Genomic DNA, 20,486 nt, shown 5'->3' on the forward strand with positions numbered 1-20,486 from the left:
TTTCGACACATTTAGGGTTTATTGGAGGGATTTTCGTTGTTGATTGTGAAGCAAGATCAAGAACCATGGAAGGTTCATTTTCCTCCAAGCCACACGACAAAGAGAAGGAGAAGAGGAGAGTGTTGTTGCCTCCACCAACTAAACCGGGTATGATTCCTCTTGAACCTCCTAGGATTTCTCATGAAAAATTAGTTTTTGATCCTAGGGAACAAAGAAGAAAATATGAGAAAGCTATAAGAATGAACCCTAGGAGAAATCTATCCATAGGTGGTACAAATTCTGAAAAAATTAATATGGAATTTAATGATGCTAGGGTTAATAAAGAACGTTCTAGTGAGAAGAAATTAGGAGGTGTTAGTAAAGTCTATCTTCAAAAAAAATCAATCTCTATAGGAAAAAGCTATTGTTTTAGATGAAGAAATAGCTAGACTTCAAGAGAGAGCGGAGATGTTGAGTAAAAATAACGAAATTAGGGATAAAGAGAATGAGAGGGCTTATGCGAAAATTGAGGAATTAAACATAAAATGGCTAAAATTCATGGAAAACTCAAAGAAAGTGAGTGAGGAGATTCAAATTGAGTTAAATATCATGAGTATACGTCGCAAAACTATATATTTCGAAATATATAGTTTCAATCTAAATTAAGCTGAAATTCTCATGAATCACTACTTTGGATTTGTAGGTAGTGACCAAACAAACAAAACGAAAGAAACCTCATTTCTTCATATCAAAACGGAACCTTAGTAATTTACAATTACTCTTAAACCTTTAATCAAGGGATTTACTTATTTTAGACTTAAATTTGAGGCGAATTCAAAATTGTTTTAATTGTATAATCATCAACTACTGACATTGGTAAACGACCCAAAAAAATTTGATTATAATTCAATTCGTGACGATCATAAGTAGAAAGTTCATATTCTTTAGTCATTGATAAACAATTTGTTGGACAATATTCAACGCAATTACCACAAAATATACAGATCCCGAAATCAATACAGGATGAATCTTTCTCAAGATAACCCCGTTTCTGAGTCTTTAGAACTGTCTATCCCTCCCCCTCTTTCCACTAGTATTGTTGTGCATGTTGAAGGTCACGAACAGGTTAGTGGAGATTCAGAACACGACATGGAGCCCTTGGAGCACTCAGATTCGGCCACGGTCGAAATTCAATGTCAAATTGCGCCTGGCGCAATTATGGATGAGACTCCACCGGCCACTCTACAAGGTATTTTGTCTCCATCTTTTCCAAATCCTATCTTGAATAAAAAGCCCATAGTTTTTGATGATTTAGAACACGAAAGGACAAGGCTGAAAATTGCCGAAATTTTGGTGGCGTTGAATGAAGCAAGGGGAGAGGATCCATTGAAGGATGATGGAAACAGTGGGGCAGCACAAGGACAATTGAATGTTGATGGAGAGGATGAAGATCTTGAAGAATTACCCCAAGAAGTGCATGGAGATGAGTTTGAGAACAAAGAAGAAAATGACGAAATCTCTCAATATGAAGAGAGAGTACGAACTCCGGTGCACGAATCTCAACAAAAGTATGAGGAGCCCCCTGCAAAAAAGCAAGAAGGAACATCCGGTCCTATGGATGTCCCTAGTGAGGCCATGGAGGAATCATCTTCCTTTTCTTCACAAGGTAAAACCCCTTCTTTGTCAAGTTTGAATGTTTCTGACCCAAACTTTGTTGCTACTGCAGAGACTTTAGATGAGGAGGTGAGTTGGACCAAAGTGGTAAAGAAAACACAAAAGAAGAAAAAAGTGGTGGCGCAATTTCTAGGCCTACGACCCGAGCCGCTGTAGCACGTTTGGTTGCCCAAAAAGAAGCTGAGGCTGGTCCATCTAAAAAAGCCAAGAGGGCTAGGGTGCAAAGAGGGGTAGAACAGCCACTTGAGGAGGCCAACGAAGAGGAGCCCGATTCTACCGAGCAAACACCATCAAGAGTAAAAATGGTGAGATTGGAGGTGAGGAGGCCCACCTTCACAACACGTGATATCCTCCTTGAGAGAGGTTTTGATGAGACCCAAGAACCGGTGCTAGAATATGTTAGGAGAGGACTTGTGGATAATGGTTGGGAGTCGTTGTCTGTCCCAACTACGCGTGTATCTGAGGCCTTGGTGAAAGAGTTTTACACTGGCATCAATCCCAACCGAGGGGATGTAGTGAGAGTACGAGGTAAAGTGGTAAAATTCTTGCCTTCTATTATTAATACTCACTATGGTTTGTTGGATGTTTTTAATGCCATAGGTAATCAAGTTTTGGTGCATCCATCAGACGAGCAAGTGGAGGAGGCGCGTAGGCTTATTTGTAGACCACATAAGACATGGACCGTCTCAACCACGGGGAAGCTTTCTTTAATGCCCTTTGACATCAATGAGCAAGCGACGGTTTGGATGTATGTGGTGAAGAACCGGTTGATACCCACTTCTCACGATTCCTCCATTAAGCGCAATAGGGCGATGATGGTGTACATTCTCATGAACGACATTGAATTCAACTTTGGGGAGCTCTTAAGGAACGAGATACGGAGTTGCTTCGAGAAAATGGTAGGTCCTCTTGTTTTTCCTGGACTAATAACTGAGTTATGCTTGCAGGCGAGAGTGGAGGCCCATAATGCCAATGTTGTGACGCCCAAGAAGCCGTTCACATCCCTAAGAAGAGTTTGGGGGTATTCCATTGTTCGAGAGGAGGATTCTCCCATTACCACTGCAGATCCCGAGACCCGAGGGGTGGTGACCAGGGAGCAGTATGATGAGCTTAGGCACAAGTATGAGCTTCTTTTAGTTACTCAACATGCCACATGTGCTTTCCTCAAGAAGATATACGGTGATGAAGCACTTTCATTCCCTAATGAGCTTGCGGCCGATTTACCATCTTCTTCCCGTTTTCCTACCGATTCCACCAACAATGAATCTTCCGATGATGAGTATGGAAGTATCTCTCTCTCTTTGTTTCGATATTTGGATCTTGATTTTGTATATTAGGTTGTGTAGTTTAGGTTGTTTAGTTTAGTTTGCATGATAGGCTGTGTAGGTTGTTGTTTTGTTCTTTAGCTTAGTTTTAGTTTTAGGTTAGTTGTTGGGATGTTGTGCTGTTGTGCTGTTAAGAACGTATACATTTTGTGTTTTTGCATATGTTTAAAGTTCAAGCTTGCATGCTTCCTTGTTCTAGCTACTAGCTTGTCCTTGGCTTCTTCAATATATCTTTTCTAACCTCGCAACATGTTCATCTTTTTAATGAAATGTCTTCCTTTGTTCTTTGTTTTTGTATCATGTTTATGAGAATTATTAAGGGCATGAATAGGTTATATTTCCTAGTTTTATGATCAAGCCATAAGTCATTTTCCATTCTTTTTGTTTTGGTTATAAAACTGTGTTCTGCTTCTTTTTGTTTTGAAACCTTAACTTTTTCATTGCTTTGGAAGTCCTTGTCCTTTTTGTGCCAAAATTTTGCGTCTCTCAAAATTTTTTTCCCTAGTGAGGACACTGTTTCCCCTTAAGTTTAGGGGGGATGGTGTGTGTCTTTTTGTTTTAAGAAAGAAAATGCATTTTATGTTTTGGAAATAGAGTCAAGAAAGAAAATGCAAGCAATAAAAGAGTCTTATACAAAAAGAGCCATAGCAAGAAATTTTTTTCGAAAGAAAGAGTATGAAAAAGAGTCCAAAAGAAGAAAAACAAGTAAGAAAAAAGGAGTCTTGAGAGAAAATAAGAGTGGAGGAAAGAAAAATAAAAGTGAGAGTAAGAAAAGAGTGGTAAGAAACATGAGAGGAAAGAAAACGCACTTATTTTCACGAGTCCCACTATAGACATTCATTTTCTTTAAATGAGTGGCGTTAGCATCTTGGAGGGTGGTAGCCTACATATTAAGGTGACTTCGTGAAAACCATTGTCGACATCATTTTATGCCGGGTTGCTACCTAACAAGTTTCTATGAGTGGCTGTGGTTTGAAACCGATGTTAGTGTATTGAAAACCTCAGGGGCTAGTAGTCGGTCCACTTGATGTTAAAATTTTTGAATCAAAACGGAAGTGTGCATATTCCATGGTTTTGTAAACGAGTTTTGTGTTTTAGAAAAGAAGAAGATTTAGAATCTTTTTTATTTTCAAAACAAAGGATGGTTTATGGTTTGTTGGCTTGAAAGTAAAGTTAGGACGTTTAGCTTGTAGAGCCTTTCCTGAGACTTATATGATTCATTTACTTAGAACATTTGGATTGTTGATCATTCATCTTTCTAGCATGTTGATTGTTTTAGATTTGTTGTTTTTGTTTTTGCTTGAGGACAAGCAAATGGCTAACTTTGGAGGTGTGTTAGGGTTGACTTTTTACTGTAGAAACATGTGTCGGTAGCCCTGTTTGACCACAATTCTGACCCATTTCCCATTATTATTTGCCAAAAAGGACCACATATTCTTAAAGTACAACATACATAGATTATTTCTGCATAAAAGTCAAACTATGGTACTTTAGGAAAAATATGAGATAAATGCGGTCAAACATAGTGTGTTTTCCATGTTTTGCATCAAAACTAAGGTAGGAGACAAGGAGGTTGAGTTTCATTAAATTGCTTGTTAGTTAAAACCCCAAACGACAACATTTCATCACATTTTCCTTCCTAAATCACAATTTCATATTTGAACCATTTCACTGCATAACTTGATTTTGAAAAGCAACAAGTCCATGAGGATTCCACCTTGGATTACTTCCGAGTATTACTTGTGACCGTGTGCGCTTGCACGAGTCTCTAATCTTTTTAAAGGTAGAGAAAATCCCAACACTGGGATAGAACATCAGCTCACTACTCCATATTCTCCACAACAAATGGAGTTAGTGAAAGGAAGAACAGATGTCTTATGGAGATTACAAGATGCATGATGCATGAGAAGACTTTGCCAAAGGAGTTTTGGGTTGAAGCATCAAACACAACAATCTTTCAATTGAATAGACTATCTACAAGAGTCTTAGAGAAGAAGACACACTATAAAGCTTGGTTTGACACTAAACCAAAACTGACAAATTTGAAAGTGTTCGATTGTTTGTGTTTTTTTCATGTTCCACAGGTGAAGAGAGACAAATTGAGTGAAACGGCGGAACCAGGAATCTTTGTAGGCTATAGCATGGTGTCCAAAGTATACAAGATCTATCAACCTCACACAAAGAAGATGATGATTAGTAGAGACGCTCAGTTTTTTTAGGATGAGGAGTGGGACTGGACAGAAGAAGCAGAGGTGAGCAACAAGAAGTCTAGTTGATGATGCACCAGTTAGAGTGACTAGACTACTGACTGAGGTGTATGAAAGAAGCAGCGTAGCTGTGTTGGAGCCTGTAGGGTTTGAAGAAGCTAAAAGATATCAAAAGTGGATGGAGGCAATGAAGGAGGAGCTGAAAATGATAGAGAAGAACAAGAAATGGGAGCTAGTGGAGAAGCCTACTGACAGAAAGCTGAGTCCAATGGGTTTTCAAGACTAAATTAAATCCAGATGGCTCTATGAACAAGCTCAAGGTGAGGTTAGTGGTGAAAGAATATTCACAAGTCTGGGGAGTTGATTTCTTTGAGACTTTTGTACCGATTGCAAGAATTGACACAATCAGGATGCTACTGGATATGTCCGCTCAGCATGGTTGGAAGGTGTATCAACTAGATGTGAAGTCAGCATTCTTAGATGGAGTCTTAGAAGAAGGGATCTATGTTGAGCAACCAGACGGGTTCATTACACCATGACAAAAGCAGAAGGTTTATTTATTGAAGAAGGCCCTCTATGGGTTGAAGCAAGCTCTTAGGGCATGGTACAGCAAGATAGATGATCACTTGCTGAGCTTGGGTTTTGTGAATAGTCTAAGTGAATTCACACTCTATGTGAAGAAATCAGGTACTACTGTTGTGATTGTATCTCTCTATGTAGGTGACTTGCTGGTGACAGTAAGCGATAATGTTCAGATAGAGGTGTTCAAGCAAGAAATGATGAAAGTGTTCTAGATGACCGATCTAGGTCTGATGCATTACTTCCTTGGTATGGAGATTCAGCAAGGGCAGACCGAAGTGTTTCTCTACCAGAAGAAGTACATGAGAGAGATATTGAAGATGTTTAATATGGAGGAGTGTAAGAGTGTGAACACTCTGATGATTCAGAAGGAGAAGTTGCAAAAGGATGATGGAAAGAAACCTGTAGATGAGAATGTGTACAAAAGTCTAGTTGGATGTCTCATGTATCTCACATCTACTAGACCTGACATCATGTACACTGTAGGTGTCTTATGTAGATTTCTTCATTGTGCAAGCAAGAATCATATGGTTGCTAGAATGATAGTTTTGAGATATCTTAAAGGCACACTGTCTTTTGGGATCAAATTCAGTAAAGAAAATTTTGAGTTGCAGGGTTACTCAGATAGTGATTGGGCTGGGTCATTAGATGATATGAAGAGCATTTCTAGCTATTGTTTCACTTTTGGCTCAGGGTGTTTCTCATGGTGTTAAAAAAAACAAGATATAGTGGCTCAGTCAACTGCAGAAACTGAGTTCATTGCAGCAACAACAACAGTCAGCCAAGTTGTTTAGTTGAAGAAGTTGATGCGTGATTTGCATTTAAAGTAAGAAGAGAGTATAAAGGTGTTTGTGGATAATCAAGCCACTCTAGCCATTTCATTTAATCTGGTTTTTCATGGAAGGACCAAGTACTTTAAGATCAAGTATTATGTTCTTAGAGAGATGCACAAGAAAGGAGAAGTTCAGCTGGTGCATTGCAGTTCGGAGGAGCAAATAGCAGATATCTTCACTAAGTCCTTTAGTGTGGCCCGTTTTCAAGCTCTTAGGAGCAAGTTGAGTGTTTGTAGTGTTGGGTGTGTTGCCCTAAACTCGTAGTTTGTATTTTGTAAAAACAAATGTCTATTTAATAAAGTTTTATTCAATAAATTTGTTGTTGAATTATAGTTTTGCATTGTCCAAAATCCAATAAACTAAACATCCAAGGTTATTTTTGATGTAATCGGGACAGTATATATACTGGGTATATAGTTGATATACGGGGTATATATTTGATATACCCCTTATATATGCATGGATAATATCCCGTGAATAACCTAAAGGGTCTATAGTATATGGATAAGGCTGGGTACCTTATCCTGGCAACACTATAGATACGGCCCGCTCTGTAAAGGTTACAGACGACTCGATCCAGGTCGTTCGTGTGGAGACATGCGAGTGGGGGTATCCTATACAATGAGTTTCTATAAGACCGGACCGCGAAATAGGCAATCTTTAGATGTAACACCGTTAACTAATAGATTGCCATTTCTTAGGATGACCAGGCAACTCATTCTCAATCCTGAGTGAGTTATGGACTCCTGCCCGTGAGGGATCGTTCTTTGATCTGTATGGGTGAGAGTGGCCCGAGTTGCCGACTCAACATTCCTACCATTTTGGGGACGAGACCGAGTGGGGAGCTGGAAACATAACTTCACAAGATGGAATTCACTCCTCCCCGACTTTAGGGGAGTAGATGAGTGTTCCCTTAAATGCTGACTCTGGGACTTGAACAAGAGGCCCCACCCTCTCATTGGCCGAGAGGGACTTACGGTTATTGGTTGGACCATAACCGGGTTGTTCATTAGAGGAGCAGTGGTGTTTAAGGAGTAAGAAGTAACTCAGGGGTAAAACGGTAAGTTGACCCAACTTGAGTTACGAACACTCGTGAAGGAGTAATGGTCGTATATCCATGGACACGAAAACATCTGCAGTGAGAAGAGTGCAACTGCGGGTTTTTAGTGGAATGACCCGTAGTTAACGAATCTAGATTAACTCGGTCAATGAGTTTGACCGATTAATCTTGCATCGTTGGAGCTTCAGATCTGTAGGTCCATTAGGTCCCCTTGCTAGCTTATAACGGGTAAAACGAGGATCAAATTTTTGGAAGAATTTGAATTGTTCAAATTACTTAAGGGATTATATGTATATTGATACATTATAATATATAGTTAATTGTAAATTAAAACTATATATTATGAGATATATTATTTGAATGAGATTCAAATAAAATTAATATGAATAAGATTCATATTAAAACTATAGGTTAAAAATAATGTGCATGAGATGCACATTAAAACTATAGGTTATACGAGAGAAATGTTTTAGAATATGATTCTAATTTTATAATAAATAATTAAGTGTTAATTATTTATGTATATATATATTTATTAATTATTAATTGGATTAATAATTAATTATATTAATTAATTTGATTAATTAATTTTATATATATATTATATAAATATATATATATATATATATTATTAATATATATATATATTATTAATATTATTAATATTAATAATATTAAACTCCCCTGCAAAATTGCACGGGAGTGGGAGGTTAGCGTCACTGCTGCTGTTTTGTTTTTGCAGTTCTGCAAAACATAAGACAGAAGAAGAACGCCCAGTTTTTGGTTTTCTCTAAAAAATTTCTCTCAAACTCTCCCTCTCTTCTATCAAGGTGCTACCACAAGCACGATCACGAGACCCAAAAGGATAGCAAGGAAGATCCGGTGGTGGTGTTCGAGGGGAACTTACTGAAGAAACGTTCTTCAAAGGTTCGAATTTCCCCTGTATTTTTCTTCTGTAAAATTCGAATTTGTATCCCGAAAATCAGCAACGAAAATCCGTTTCCGCTCCAGGATTCACATCCCTTCAATTGGTATCAAAGCCAGGTTGTAGTTCTGATTTTTTGGGATCAAAATCGTTGAGTTTGGTGGGTGATTTCATATTTTCGAAATATGGGTTTGCGGGTTAGAAAATTTCCGGTTTTTGGCATTTAGATAGCGTGTTTCTTCGTGATTTGATCATGTAAGGGCCCGCTGTTGTGGGCATTTAGTTTCTGTATTGTTTTTGTAAGTCCGGGTCGCTCGAAAGTCGTTCGTGGCGTCGGATTGAGCGAAAATTGCAAAAAACAGCGAAGAAGACGAAGCAGACTGCACAGACAGTGCCATGGCGCTGCGGGATAGCACACAGCGCCACGACGCTGCACTGTAGCGCCGCGGCGCTGTGCAGCGCCATGGCGCCATGCCAGGGCGCCGCGGCGCTTCCCTTAGGCGCCGAGGCGCTATCCCAGGTGTTTTCGACGCGGTTTCGAGGCTCCGGTTCGTGGTTCGAGGGCGGATGCAGTCGGTTTTCTTATTTTTTTATTATTTCTTTTTCTTAAGGTGCCAAAAACCGTTCCAACTTTGCTATTTAATTCTTTTATGCATTATGAATGTATATTTTAATTAAAATCATATAGCATATTGTATGCCATATAATTTTTAAAATCCCACCGTAGGTTACATGCATAATATGTATGTTTGATATATAGTATGTATGTATGGTCATGCATCATATAGTTATAAATGTTATAATGTATGTATGCATGTTTTATTTTCATAATTAATATAAGTGTTGTATTAATTAGATGAAAATAAAGTTGCATTGAGCATGACATTATTTTGGATAATATAATTGTTATATTAATGTATGCTTTCAATGCATGTTTATAGTTTTAATTTCTTAAAATTTTATAAGAGTTATAAAATGTGGTAGATATAAATTAAAATCTAAATATAAAATGTTGTCTATAAGGGAACCCTGTCTAAGGAAGGTTCTGTCTAGGTTGAGGTATTTAAGCTGACCGTAAGGGAACACCTCTACCTGGGAACCGACCTGGGGGTTAAATTAGTCAATATTTTATATACAAGCAATAATGTCGTTGGTTTACTAAAGTGTTTAACGAACTAAAACATTATTGTACAACTTCCGATATAATAGTTATATTGGGCCGACTAAAAATACACTTAGTTAATTTCACTTAGCCGGGATTTATCTAAGTAATATACCCTAGTCTTAGAATACTAAGTGGGAGCAAAAGAGAATATGTAATATACAGCATATATATTTGATATACAAAGTATATATAACATACTTTACTCTCTCTCACGTTCTCCTTTAAATTCACGCTGTGAGTTCCATGCTCGGCCTCGTGTCGCCCTGGGCGCGGCCTCCCTACGGAAGGTATTTGCATGGTTCAATATCGAGGTGAATGGAGATAGTGTTCATAGTAAGTGGGAGAAGGACGTGTGACAACACATCCTGCGGTCTCCGCCATTGGTTTGCACCGTGAGGTTTCATACATGACCTGCGTGTCGTCCTGGAGCGACCATCCCTACGGAGGGTTCATTGTATGGAAATCAAAATCAAGGCAAACTCCAAAAATGGATAGGAGTCTCTTAGGTTTTGCTCCAATATTTTCCTTCCCTACGACAGGATTATTGGGGTGGATCTCTGAGGTCCGAAAATGTTGGGTAACACTTAGGAGGAGTTGTTAAGTTAGTTAGCAATTTCCTGACCAAATAAACGATGACTAAAATTTATAGGAATAAGAGTTATTCTGGTGTAAAATTTAGTTGAGAATGTCTCAATTTAGTGAAGGAGTACCTGTCCGCCCTACGGTGGCTGTTGCTCCAAATCACTGAAGCGTCGTTGCAAAACAATTTTGTTAGGGTGCTTAATTACTTTTGCTAAAATTTAGATTGGGTTTAAAAGTCTAATGCATGAAACTAATATAGATTTGTTTTTACTTTCAGCATGTCTACTTCTATTATTGCACTCTTAGCCGCGCAAAGACTTAATGGCGAAAATTACAAACAATGGAAGTCAAACCTAAACACTATTCTCATGATAGATGATCTCAGGTTCGTTTTGCAAGAGGAATGTCCTCAAGCTCCAATAGTCTAGAAAAGCGTAAGTTTCATTCTATAATCTTTAGGTAAAAGCTTGGGACATCAATCTTCGTTCTTGGTGATTGTCGTGTCTTCGGAGATAATATCTTTAAAGTTTTCCATTTTTCTATAGACAACATTTTTGGCGTTGGTTTATGTTGTCTTTTGGGACGAACGACATCAACATTTTCGACAATGTTTTTTTATTTCATTTTTCGTGTTTGTACCATTGCTTTTATCTGAAAAAAATTATTTCATATATTAGTAGTATATCAGAAAACATATTAGAGGTAATCTGTTCGAAATAATTGGTATATATCATAGTTATATCAGAAGTAAATCAATTTCATATCATATGTATATCAAACATATATCACATATATATCAGGAGTATATCTGTCAATCATTAATATATCATAAGTAAATCAATAGTATATCAGAAGTCAATCAGTTCTATATCACCTATAATATTATATATCACAGTTATATCAAAAGTAAATCAATTTCATATTAGATGTATATGAAACATATATCACATATATATCAGGAGTATATCTGTTAATCATTAATATATAAGAAGTCAATCAGAAGTAATTTATTGTTGGTTCGGACCTGCAGGGTATACTTGTAATTTAGAACGTGGGCCTTCGTTTTTTTGCAAAAAAAAAATAATATATTTGAAAAACTCAAACCTTGTTGCTATTTTGCTTATTTTTCTAACTTTTTTGGTCATATGTCAAGTTGCCCCAAGACGCTAGGGAGAATTTTTTCGATTGAAGTTAGAAAGTAAATTTGAGATTAAGGGGGAGAAAAAGATTAAAAGAGAGTATATTAGTTAGAGAAATTTAAAAGGAAATCTTGGAAAGAATATTAAAATGTTAAGAGTGAGAAAAGTGAAAAATAAATATAATATATAGATAGAAAAAAAAATCTTCTAAAAAAAAACAATTGAAAGATAAAAATTTCAGAGAGAATATTTTTAGAAAGAAATTTTAAAAGGGAAAAAAACTTTAAAGGAAGAAAAAAAGACAAGTCCGTAAGAGAATGTGTTGAAGTGAAATTTTGAAAAATAGAAATGAATTTTTAAAATTTATCCACGATTTCAACCCTGTTTTTTAAATAATAAAAATCCAAAAACCAAAAATAAGAAATGAAAGTTTGGTTCTCAGTTTTGATTTTTTATTTTTTAAAAACACTTTTAAAGTGGTAAGTAATCATTTTGAAGATGTATGAAACGTATGGCCTTGAACGTGTAAATAAATGAGTATTTTTCCTCTTTTTTTTCCCAAAAGTTCAAACATATGAATTAAGTGGCAAAATCAAGACGATCAAATTTCATTTTTAAAAATACCAATTTAAAGAAAGTAATTCTCTTAAAAATTTTCAACCTCTGAAACACAATCTCAAATTATAGGTTGCATTGAGTTGCATACCATTTTTCTGAATATACATATAAGAACATAGATGGAATATTTTCTCTCTCATTCTCCCTCTTCATTCTTCATCTTCTTCTCTCTCCCTCATCTCTCTCGGTGGTTCTTCTACCTTCTCTCTCTTCTTCTATCTTTTCAAATTTTTTAGATTTTTACGAATTCAAACTTCTCCTTTATTTTCTTCAAAATTTTTAGAATTTATGGATTTCAAACTTTCTCTTTCTTCAAATTTTCTTAAAATTAAAATGAACAGACTTTTTAGATTTTTCTCTACCTCTCTCCTATGTTTCATTTTTTTTTTCCGTTTCGCATGAATCAAGGAAAAATCTCTTTCTCCTCTGCTTATTTTTTTTTTCAAAAAACTTTTGAGTATTCTTTGACCAACAAAGTAAGCTATTTTGGTTACGTACAATATAAGAAACTTCATTTTTTTCTAATTGAAAAATACTCATATTATGGAAAAATCAAACGAGATTGAAGAAAGAATGAGAGAGAAGAGAGAAAATGATAACAAAGAGAAAGAAAAAGAGAGAAGAGGAAGAGAAGAGAGAGGAGAAAAAAAGGAGAGAGAGAGAAAAGAAAGAAAGAGAAGAGAAAAGCGAGTAAAAAAAAAAGTGAAATCCTGGACAAATCCCGGACTGAGTCCGGGATCGCAGTCAGTCTGGGATTTGTCCGGGATTGCAATTTTTCTTTTTCTTTTTCTTTTTTGCGAATTTAAAAATATTTTCAAAATTATCTTTTCAAACTTTTTTTAATTTTACAAAATATTTCTACATAGTTTCAATTTTTTTTTAATACCTATGCATTTATGTTTAGCATTGTTGAATTGCGTGGATTTGTTTTTACTTTTTTGAAAAGATTTGCGTAATTTTGTTATTGGAAGATTAAGATAGGAGAGGATTTTTGTTAATTTGCTGAATTAGTAATTGATTCTCAAATTAAAAAGATTTTAGTTTTGAAAACATTGAAAACTCATTTCAAACATTTCCAAAATTGAGGAGTCAAATTTAGATTACGTATCTACTCTCTCTTACAAAAGTTTTGAAATGAGTTTCCTAAATTGAAATGATAATCTTTTTAATTTGAGCATCAATTACCAAATCAACAAAAATTCTCCCATATCTTAGTATTCCAATACACGCAAATCTTTTCAAAAAAGGAAAAAAATTCACGGTAACCAACTTAAATGCTCCACATAAATATATTGATACTAAAAAAACAAGAAAAAACTGAAAGAAAAAAGAAAAAGAAAAAACAGAAATAAAGGATTAAAAATAAATAAATAAAAAAATCAAAGAAAAAGAAAAGAAAAAGAAAAAACGGGGGATTAAAAAAAAATCAAAGAAAATTCTCTCCTCTTCCTCTCGTTCTCTTTCTCGCTCTCTCTCTCCTCTCTCGTTTTCTCTCTCCTCTCGTTTTCTCATTTTAGTAACATATATTGTATACAAAAAATCAAAGAAAAAATAGAGCGAGAAAGAGAGAGAGAATTTACTTTGAAAAGATTTGCGTGAATTTTATCATTGGAATATTAAGATATGGAGAACTTTTGTTGATTTGGGAATTGATTCTCAAAGCGAGAGCGAGATCACAACTTTTTCTGCACTTATTTTCAAATCTACTCTTAAGACTTGTGTATATGCATTTATGATTTTTTGAGACAAAACCGAATGGACCTACTCGTGTGTAGGCGTTTCTAATTTTGTTGGAAAACAAAAAATTGAATAAAAAATCAATGAGGAATGGTTGTAGAAAGAACAAGAGAGGAAAAAGTGAGGCGAAAAAAACAACCTCCTCTTTTTCGATCTAGATTGTGAACAAGGTCTTCGAATGGCGAAAAAAACGAGATGATTTCTTTCATTTCTTCGTTGAAGATAAAGAAAGTTTGCGGGAGAGAGAAGAGAGAAAAGGAACACGAAGAAAGATGAGAGAGAGAAGAGGATGAAGAACGAAAAGAACAGAAGGGGAGAGAAAATCATATTCAAATGAAAAATAGAAAATAGAGGGAAAGTAAAAATTTATCTAAAATAGTGAAATAACATAATCGTCATTTGATTTATTAGATGATTGTCAGCAAATGTTTACAAATCATAAAAATGAGTAGAATGCCACATTTCATAATGGCCCTGCCCAATTTTCCAACATAGATACCATTTTCCCAAAATACATAGGAACATAGATACCATTTTCGCGACATACATATAGGAACATAGATACCATTTTTCTGACACGTTTACAAAAATAGATGCTATTTTCCTCCGTAGGAACAGATACATGATATAGAATGTCAATATAATTGGAAAATAGGGCTCCATCTATTTTCTTCAAGAATTAATTCAAAGTTCAGCCAACTAAAAATATATTTCCTATTTTCTTTTCTTGCCTCTACAGTCAATTACTGAAAACACAAACCACTTGACCTTAGGTATAAAATGTGTCAATAGCAACTTTGGGGGAAACAAAATACATTAATATTAATCCCCAAACAGAAGTTTCAACTCAGGTTTTACATACATTCGTATGGACATCACTATGGTGACAATAAAATACATTTCTATTGAACCCCAAAAAATTTTCAACTCGGGTTTTATATACATGGCTATACGCTATGAAACGCTGGTTAATCAACAAGTTCTAACCCTCAAATCTCTCTTTAATCTTTTTGGCAAAACATTCAATTGGGCAAGGTCGTGTTCTACACCTGCCTTCTTACCCTTAACTCTCTTCGACGAATTGCTACCACCTTTCCTAAACTGAACGCTATATGTTAAGTTACTTGCCATGGAGATGAGGGGTCTGCCCCACTACACTAGACTACATGTATATACTACACAAAAGGCTCAATCCGAAAAGTACTCCACCCCTATGAATCCCTATACTCGATTCCGATTTCGGCTTCAGTCAATTCATCGTCATTTTCGTTTAATAGATTGTCACAATGCATCAAAAGCTTGTCTGCTAGGGGAGGAATACCTGGGTTGCGCCCATCATTATACATGTGAGCATTATACATTATCTGCCATACGTCAGTTCTGAACTCGTCCCTGGTCTTGTATTCCAACTTTCTAACCTTCTCTCTGATGGTAGAAAGATCCATTGGACGCTCTATGATATCGAGGTAGTCAGGAGCCTCCTTCTTGGACACTGGTTTTAAAAAGAGATAAGAAATTTCGAAGTTGTCTTTGAGGGCCTCCACAATCCGCTCCAAAATATTCGACAAACCGACCTGCAATAAAAAATTACCAGAGTTGTAGATGAATGTAGTTATGTGAATCGCACGAGGGTAGAGGAAAATCATACAAAGCACAAAAATACCTCTCCCCCTCTACGGCGCTTTGTCGATGATGCGTGCTCTGCACCATGTCTTCCCAACTCAATAGGCTTCCTTTTCACAACGCGATCTCGTTCTGGAATCCTTTGTCTTGATCTGGGGTCCTCCATATAGTCATCCATTATTTCCGGGATTCGTTTCTTCTTCTTCTTCTTTGCTTTTATACGTTCTTCTTCCTCCTTATCACTTCTAATGCTGGCTTCAAATCTTCTAATCTCTGCTAACTTCTCTTGTTCATCCCGCATCCTCATTTCTTCCTTGTAAACCCTCCTCGCCTTCTCTTCTCTTAGTCTCTCTTCATTTTTCTGCCTCTCTTGCTTTTCCCACCATATTTGATCTTCTCTAACTTTCTTTTTTCCAGACTCAGCTGAACTCATGCTTCCAGGCCTTGTATGATTTTCGAAACTCGACAGCTCAACTATTCTTTTAGTCTTCCTGTATTGCATACCAGCACTCGCATCAAAACCCATCTGATCCAAATCAATAACCTCTTTTGGCCTTTTGATTATGAGTTTTTTGTTAAGCTTCTCTCTTTTTGTTTCAGCTGGTGACCTTACTACGGTGGCCGAGCGTCTGGGAAATTCCATTCTGTCTCTATCAATACTTGTTGGTGGTCTTATTACAATGGAGGGCTTATGAGCTTCAGCATAAACTTTTTTAGCATCAGGAGGTCGTATCACAATTGAGGGTTTATGAGATTCAAACTGAATGTCTTCATTTCTCTTCTTAGAAAACGTGATCTTGTTAACCTTGACAACAGATTTTCCAGTTTCATTGTCAGAATTGAATGGCAAGTCGGAAGTCTGCGGCACTCCAGGACTAAGATTGTCAGAAAGCTTCTCACTCGAGCTGCATTTGAATTTGACTGGAAGCATTTTTGCCATCAATGTAGATTTTTCACCTTCAAATGTCTCAGTTGTAGAAATTTTTGTGATGGTTTTAGGTGTAACCTTCTTAGTGTGAGCTTTCTGATGGGATTGGCTTGATGGGTCCACGGTATTCAACTTTATAGATACTTTTTCTTGATCTGTTGTCTCCGGTGTTTCCATATCTTCTCCATACTTGGGGCAGTTCTTGTTTGTCCGCATGTGTCCAAACTGAGGGTAAAAGAAGTCCAAAAAGGTTATCATATTGAGGGTTCAGAAGAAAAATACTTACATGTGATGACCTATTTCTATGCCGACAAAAATTGTCAGCTCATTATTTAAAAAAATATTTATTTTTGGATTTTACTTTAGTTGCCAAACATTTAACGATAATAATGACTTCAGTTAAGGATGGAAATTTTAAACTAAATACTTCACGTACCTGACCACACTTTCCACACACGAAGCTTTCTCGAGCTGATTTCTTCTCCTTGAAATTCTGATCAAGAAGAGGTTAAATTAATGTGGTTCGACTAGCATATCAAAGTAATGATGAAAAAACCACCAGTATCAACCTTATTCCCAGCCTAATCCCTCCCGTCACCAAAACTCCCATCACCAAAACTAACGATTAATGTAAAAACAAAACAAAAACAAAAAAAGAGAGATAGAGCAGAAACAAATTAAACAGGAAGATACAAGAATTTAAGCTACTACTTTTTACCAAAAAATTACATAATATAAATGATGATGAGAGCGATTGCTTTTTCCTTATTAAACTACAACTAATTTGGCACATTAGATAAGCATGTATCATATTGGCATGAAATATGTATTTTACATTAGAAATGATCCAAGACTGACGCACATGTGGTTCAGAAAAATTCAACAATTGGTATTATAATGAAACTTCGCAGAATAATACAGTAGCAAACTATCCTTTTAAAATCTGACAGTTAAAACCAACTCCCTAGTCCAACTACTACAACTCAAGCTGACTAACAAAAAGACATCTTTGGTTCATTTTTACAGACCCCAAAAACCGGGGTTGTGCACGGTTCTAGCCAAAATTAAAACTATAGTACCTTGGTAAAGCTAAATCGAGAAAACCATCTTTTCCCCAAAACTGGTTCAGTTCAAACTGGCTTTGCTTGGTTCAAACCAGTTCAGTTTGAACTAGTTATAGTGAGTTCGGTAGGTGGTCGAGAGAAGGAAGGAATGAAGCATTTTGAGCAGCCACCATAGGTTTGGAGAGGAGTTTTCAGCATAGACGGGAAAAGAGAGGGTCAGTCAGAGGGAGTGCTGAAGGGAGAGAGCAGTAAAGAGAGGATTTCACAAGTCACGACTTAAAAATTGGGTGGGCCGAGCTTGGGATATGGGGACAAAGGAGGGTTGCTTGGGTTGGAGGTATTTTTCATTTTAAAATTTTTATAATTATTTCAGTTTTATTCACTTTTTGTTTCCTATTTAAGGAAAAAAAAAAACGAAACCAAAACCGAAAATAGTGGCCTTTTAAAAAGACAAACCGAGGAAAGTAAATTTTTTAAAAGGGACTAAACTGACTGGTTCAGCTCCTTTTCGTTTGGTTTGCTTTCTCATTTTCCTCCGCTCTCATCACACCCCTACTCAAAATATAGGAACTGATCCCATGTTGATAACCTAAAGAAAAAATGCCTGGTGGATGATAAATATAAAAATCAGATACATTAAAGGTGGGCTAATATTGAAATCGGCTGGAAGATCAATAAGTTACTCATCAGAATTGATCTATTTTCGTTTGTGCTTATAGTAAATTGCTAATTGAATCATCATGTAAACTCCCACAGCAAATGGCTCGTTATAAAAGAATTCAACATGGCGTCATGCCTAAAATAGCTTTAGGGGGGAAGGATGGTCTGGCCAGCCCAAACCCATGTAAAACTCAGCCTTTTACAGCCTCTCTGACAAAGATATGGGATGCACGGAATCGTAACTGATACTTGGACTCACGAGATTTATTTCAGAAGTCTATGATAGAAAAAGAAAAGGAAAAGCCAATGCCAGTGGACCGATCATCCTCCCTCTTGGGCTCTGAAATACTTGAATGCTCAACCTACTCAATACTCAAATTGTTTCTTTTTGACAGGCTGCAACGTTGAGCTGTAATCAGTTCCGTTCCTCAACCCTATTTCAAAGCCTATTATTAAAAGCCAAAGTAATAAAGATCAATTAAAAAGCAGAGACAATCCATCTTTACCTCCAAAGACTACATCACACTTAGAAAGCACATCTCCAGCCTAAAAGCATGAATCTAAAGAAAAAGGAAATTCCTAATCCACTCCAACAGTTGGTTCACTGTCAGGCAAAAGTATATCTTACTATTGCCCTCTCTTTGAGGCTAAATGTTCAAGCTTCTACCCTCAGGCCTTTGTTATCAAAGAAAAAGTGGGCCGATCAAACTTCTAACATTGAAACAGCAAGGGAATCTCCACCAGTATTAGTCAAGTCTCAAGAAGCTTTTCATCCTCTTTATCCTACAATTTAAGATGATTCCAAAAAAGAGGGTCAGTCTAACCCCAGAGCCGAATGAGGGTTGCCCAAGTCAAAGAAAGACACAGATCTTCAACACTAGGAGAGGCTACATCCCCAAACAGGCGTAGCAAGATGGCCTTAAGGACGATGACTTTTCCTTAATGCAAATTACTAGGAAATCCTAGTTAAGACAAAATATCCAAAGGGAATAGAGAGCTCAGAAATATAACCTCTTCTATTAACGAGAAAGGTTGTTCTGAGCAACATTCCAGTCTTTAATTCTATAGGAAGATATGTTCCGGATAGGTTCCCCCGACAAAAGAGCCATAATTAAAAATCTTATCCTCCTTATTAGTCCTGATGTTGTCGTTCTCTTTAAGCCCAAACTCAAGTGTACAGAAAACAAGCTTACCAAGTCAATCTGAAGTTTTAAAATAATTGAATTGGCCTCCCAGGATGCCCTAGATCTCCTTTAGGGTCATTCTTCTCCTTTGGGATGATCTAGCTACGAAAGCCTTAGAGGTGGTGGAAGGTAGTTCCCTCTATTAATCTGGAGTTGAAAGATGGGCTTCTATTAGTGGCTTTCTCTGATATCTATGTCCTCCCTCAAGTCATGGCCGAAAGTACTCTAGCAAGAGGTGAATGAATTGGAAAGGTTTTGCTGTCATTTTTGGCTGCTAGGTGGTATTAATGTTGCGAAACCAAATGATGAAAAGTTTAGTGACATCCCTATTCAAAATGACCATTTCACTAAGTCAAACCTTAGAAATAATGTGATCCTCTCCCACCCACAGATAGATTTACGATCACCCTTGATTGGGAGGACAAGCTCCAGCAATCCAAAGTTTGCGAGCTTTCAAGGCCTAACCTCAGACCAGTAGACCACTTTCTCGTCCTCTTCTTGAAATTAGCTATCTCATCTGGGCGGCCTGCCCCTTTCTGTTCTAGAAAATATGGCTGTCTAATCCTAAATTCTAATCCTAAATTCTAGAGCCTTTAAAACAAATAGTGGAATGATCATTGACCCCAAGAGGGCGGCTCCATTGGTAAAGGACTTGGATTCAAGCCAGGGATTGGCTGAGTCGCCACTTGGAGAAAGTTACCCTTTCTGGTTTCATTAAAGGCTTTGCTTGGTAGGAACTATTTCCTCTACGCCCTTGCCTATAAATTGTCAAGTCACCCCTTCAAACGCTTCTTCATTGTCCAATCCTTATTCCAAAATTGATATGAATTATCCGAGGATAATTTTTTCAGGTTAAACACTTCTATGGTAAGGTTAAGCACCCTTTTCCATTTTCTTGGCTCTAGCTACGACCTTTATCAGGTAGTTCTCCAGTATTGGATCAGCGGACTATAGTCTAAACCTTGGACTGAGATTATTGTAGATACTAAATTTGTAAAAATTTATTAAAACTTCTACTTGACAAAAAACTTGATACCTCTCGTAAAGAATATGATCCTTCTTTTAAAAAAATTATGTACCATCCTGAGCCCTAGCACGAACCATTTAGGTAACTATCTACTTGGGTAACTACTGTGCGAACTTCGTATTTGGAATGTTAATGGTTTTTCCTCAAGGTTCTAACCAGGGTTTGATTGTGAAATTT

General features: G+C 36.6%; 1 protein-coding gene across 1 annotated transcript in view; it reads right to left on the reverse strand.

Annotated features, from left to right (window-relative positions):
• Positions 1 to 14,592: 14,592 nt before the first annotated feature.
• Positions 14,593 to 20,486, reverse strand: part of HAF01 (HAC13 protein (HAC13)) — a 49,914-nt gene continuing 44,020 nt past the window's right edge. Inside the window, exons 19-21 of the mRNA XM_022299401.2 lie at positions 16,811 to 16,867; positions 15,487 to 16,599; positions 14,593 to 15,397 (exon numbers count right to left, since the gene is read on the reverse strand). Coding sequence (XP_022155093.1) covers positions 15,035 to 15,397; positions 15,487 to 16,599; positions 16,811 to 16,867 — 1,533 coding nt within the window. The 3' untranslated portion in view covers positions 14,593 to 15,034. The remainder of the gene's footprint in view (positions 15,398 to 15,486; positions 16,600 to 16,810; positions 16,868 to 20,486) is intronic.

The sequence above is a fragment of the Momordica charantia genome (assembly GCF_013281855.1).
Source record: "Momordica charantia cultivar OHB3-1 chromosome 9 unlocalized genomic scaffold, Mcharantia_2.0 BLBB01000009.1, whole genome shotgun sequence".
In the NCBI taxonomy this organism is placed as follows: Eukaryota; Viridiplantae; Streptophyta; class Magnoliopsida; order Cucurbitales; family Cucurbitaceae; genus Momordica; species Momordica charantia.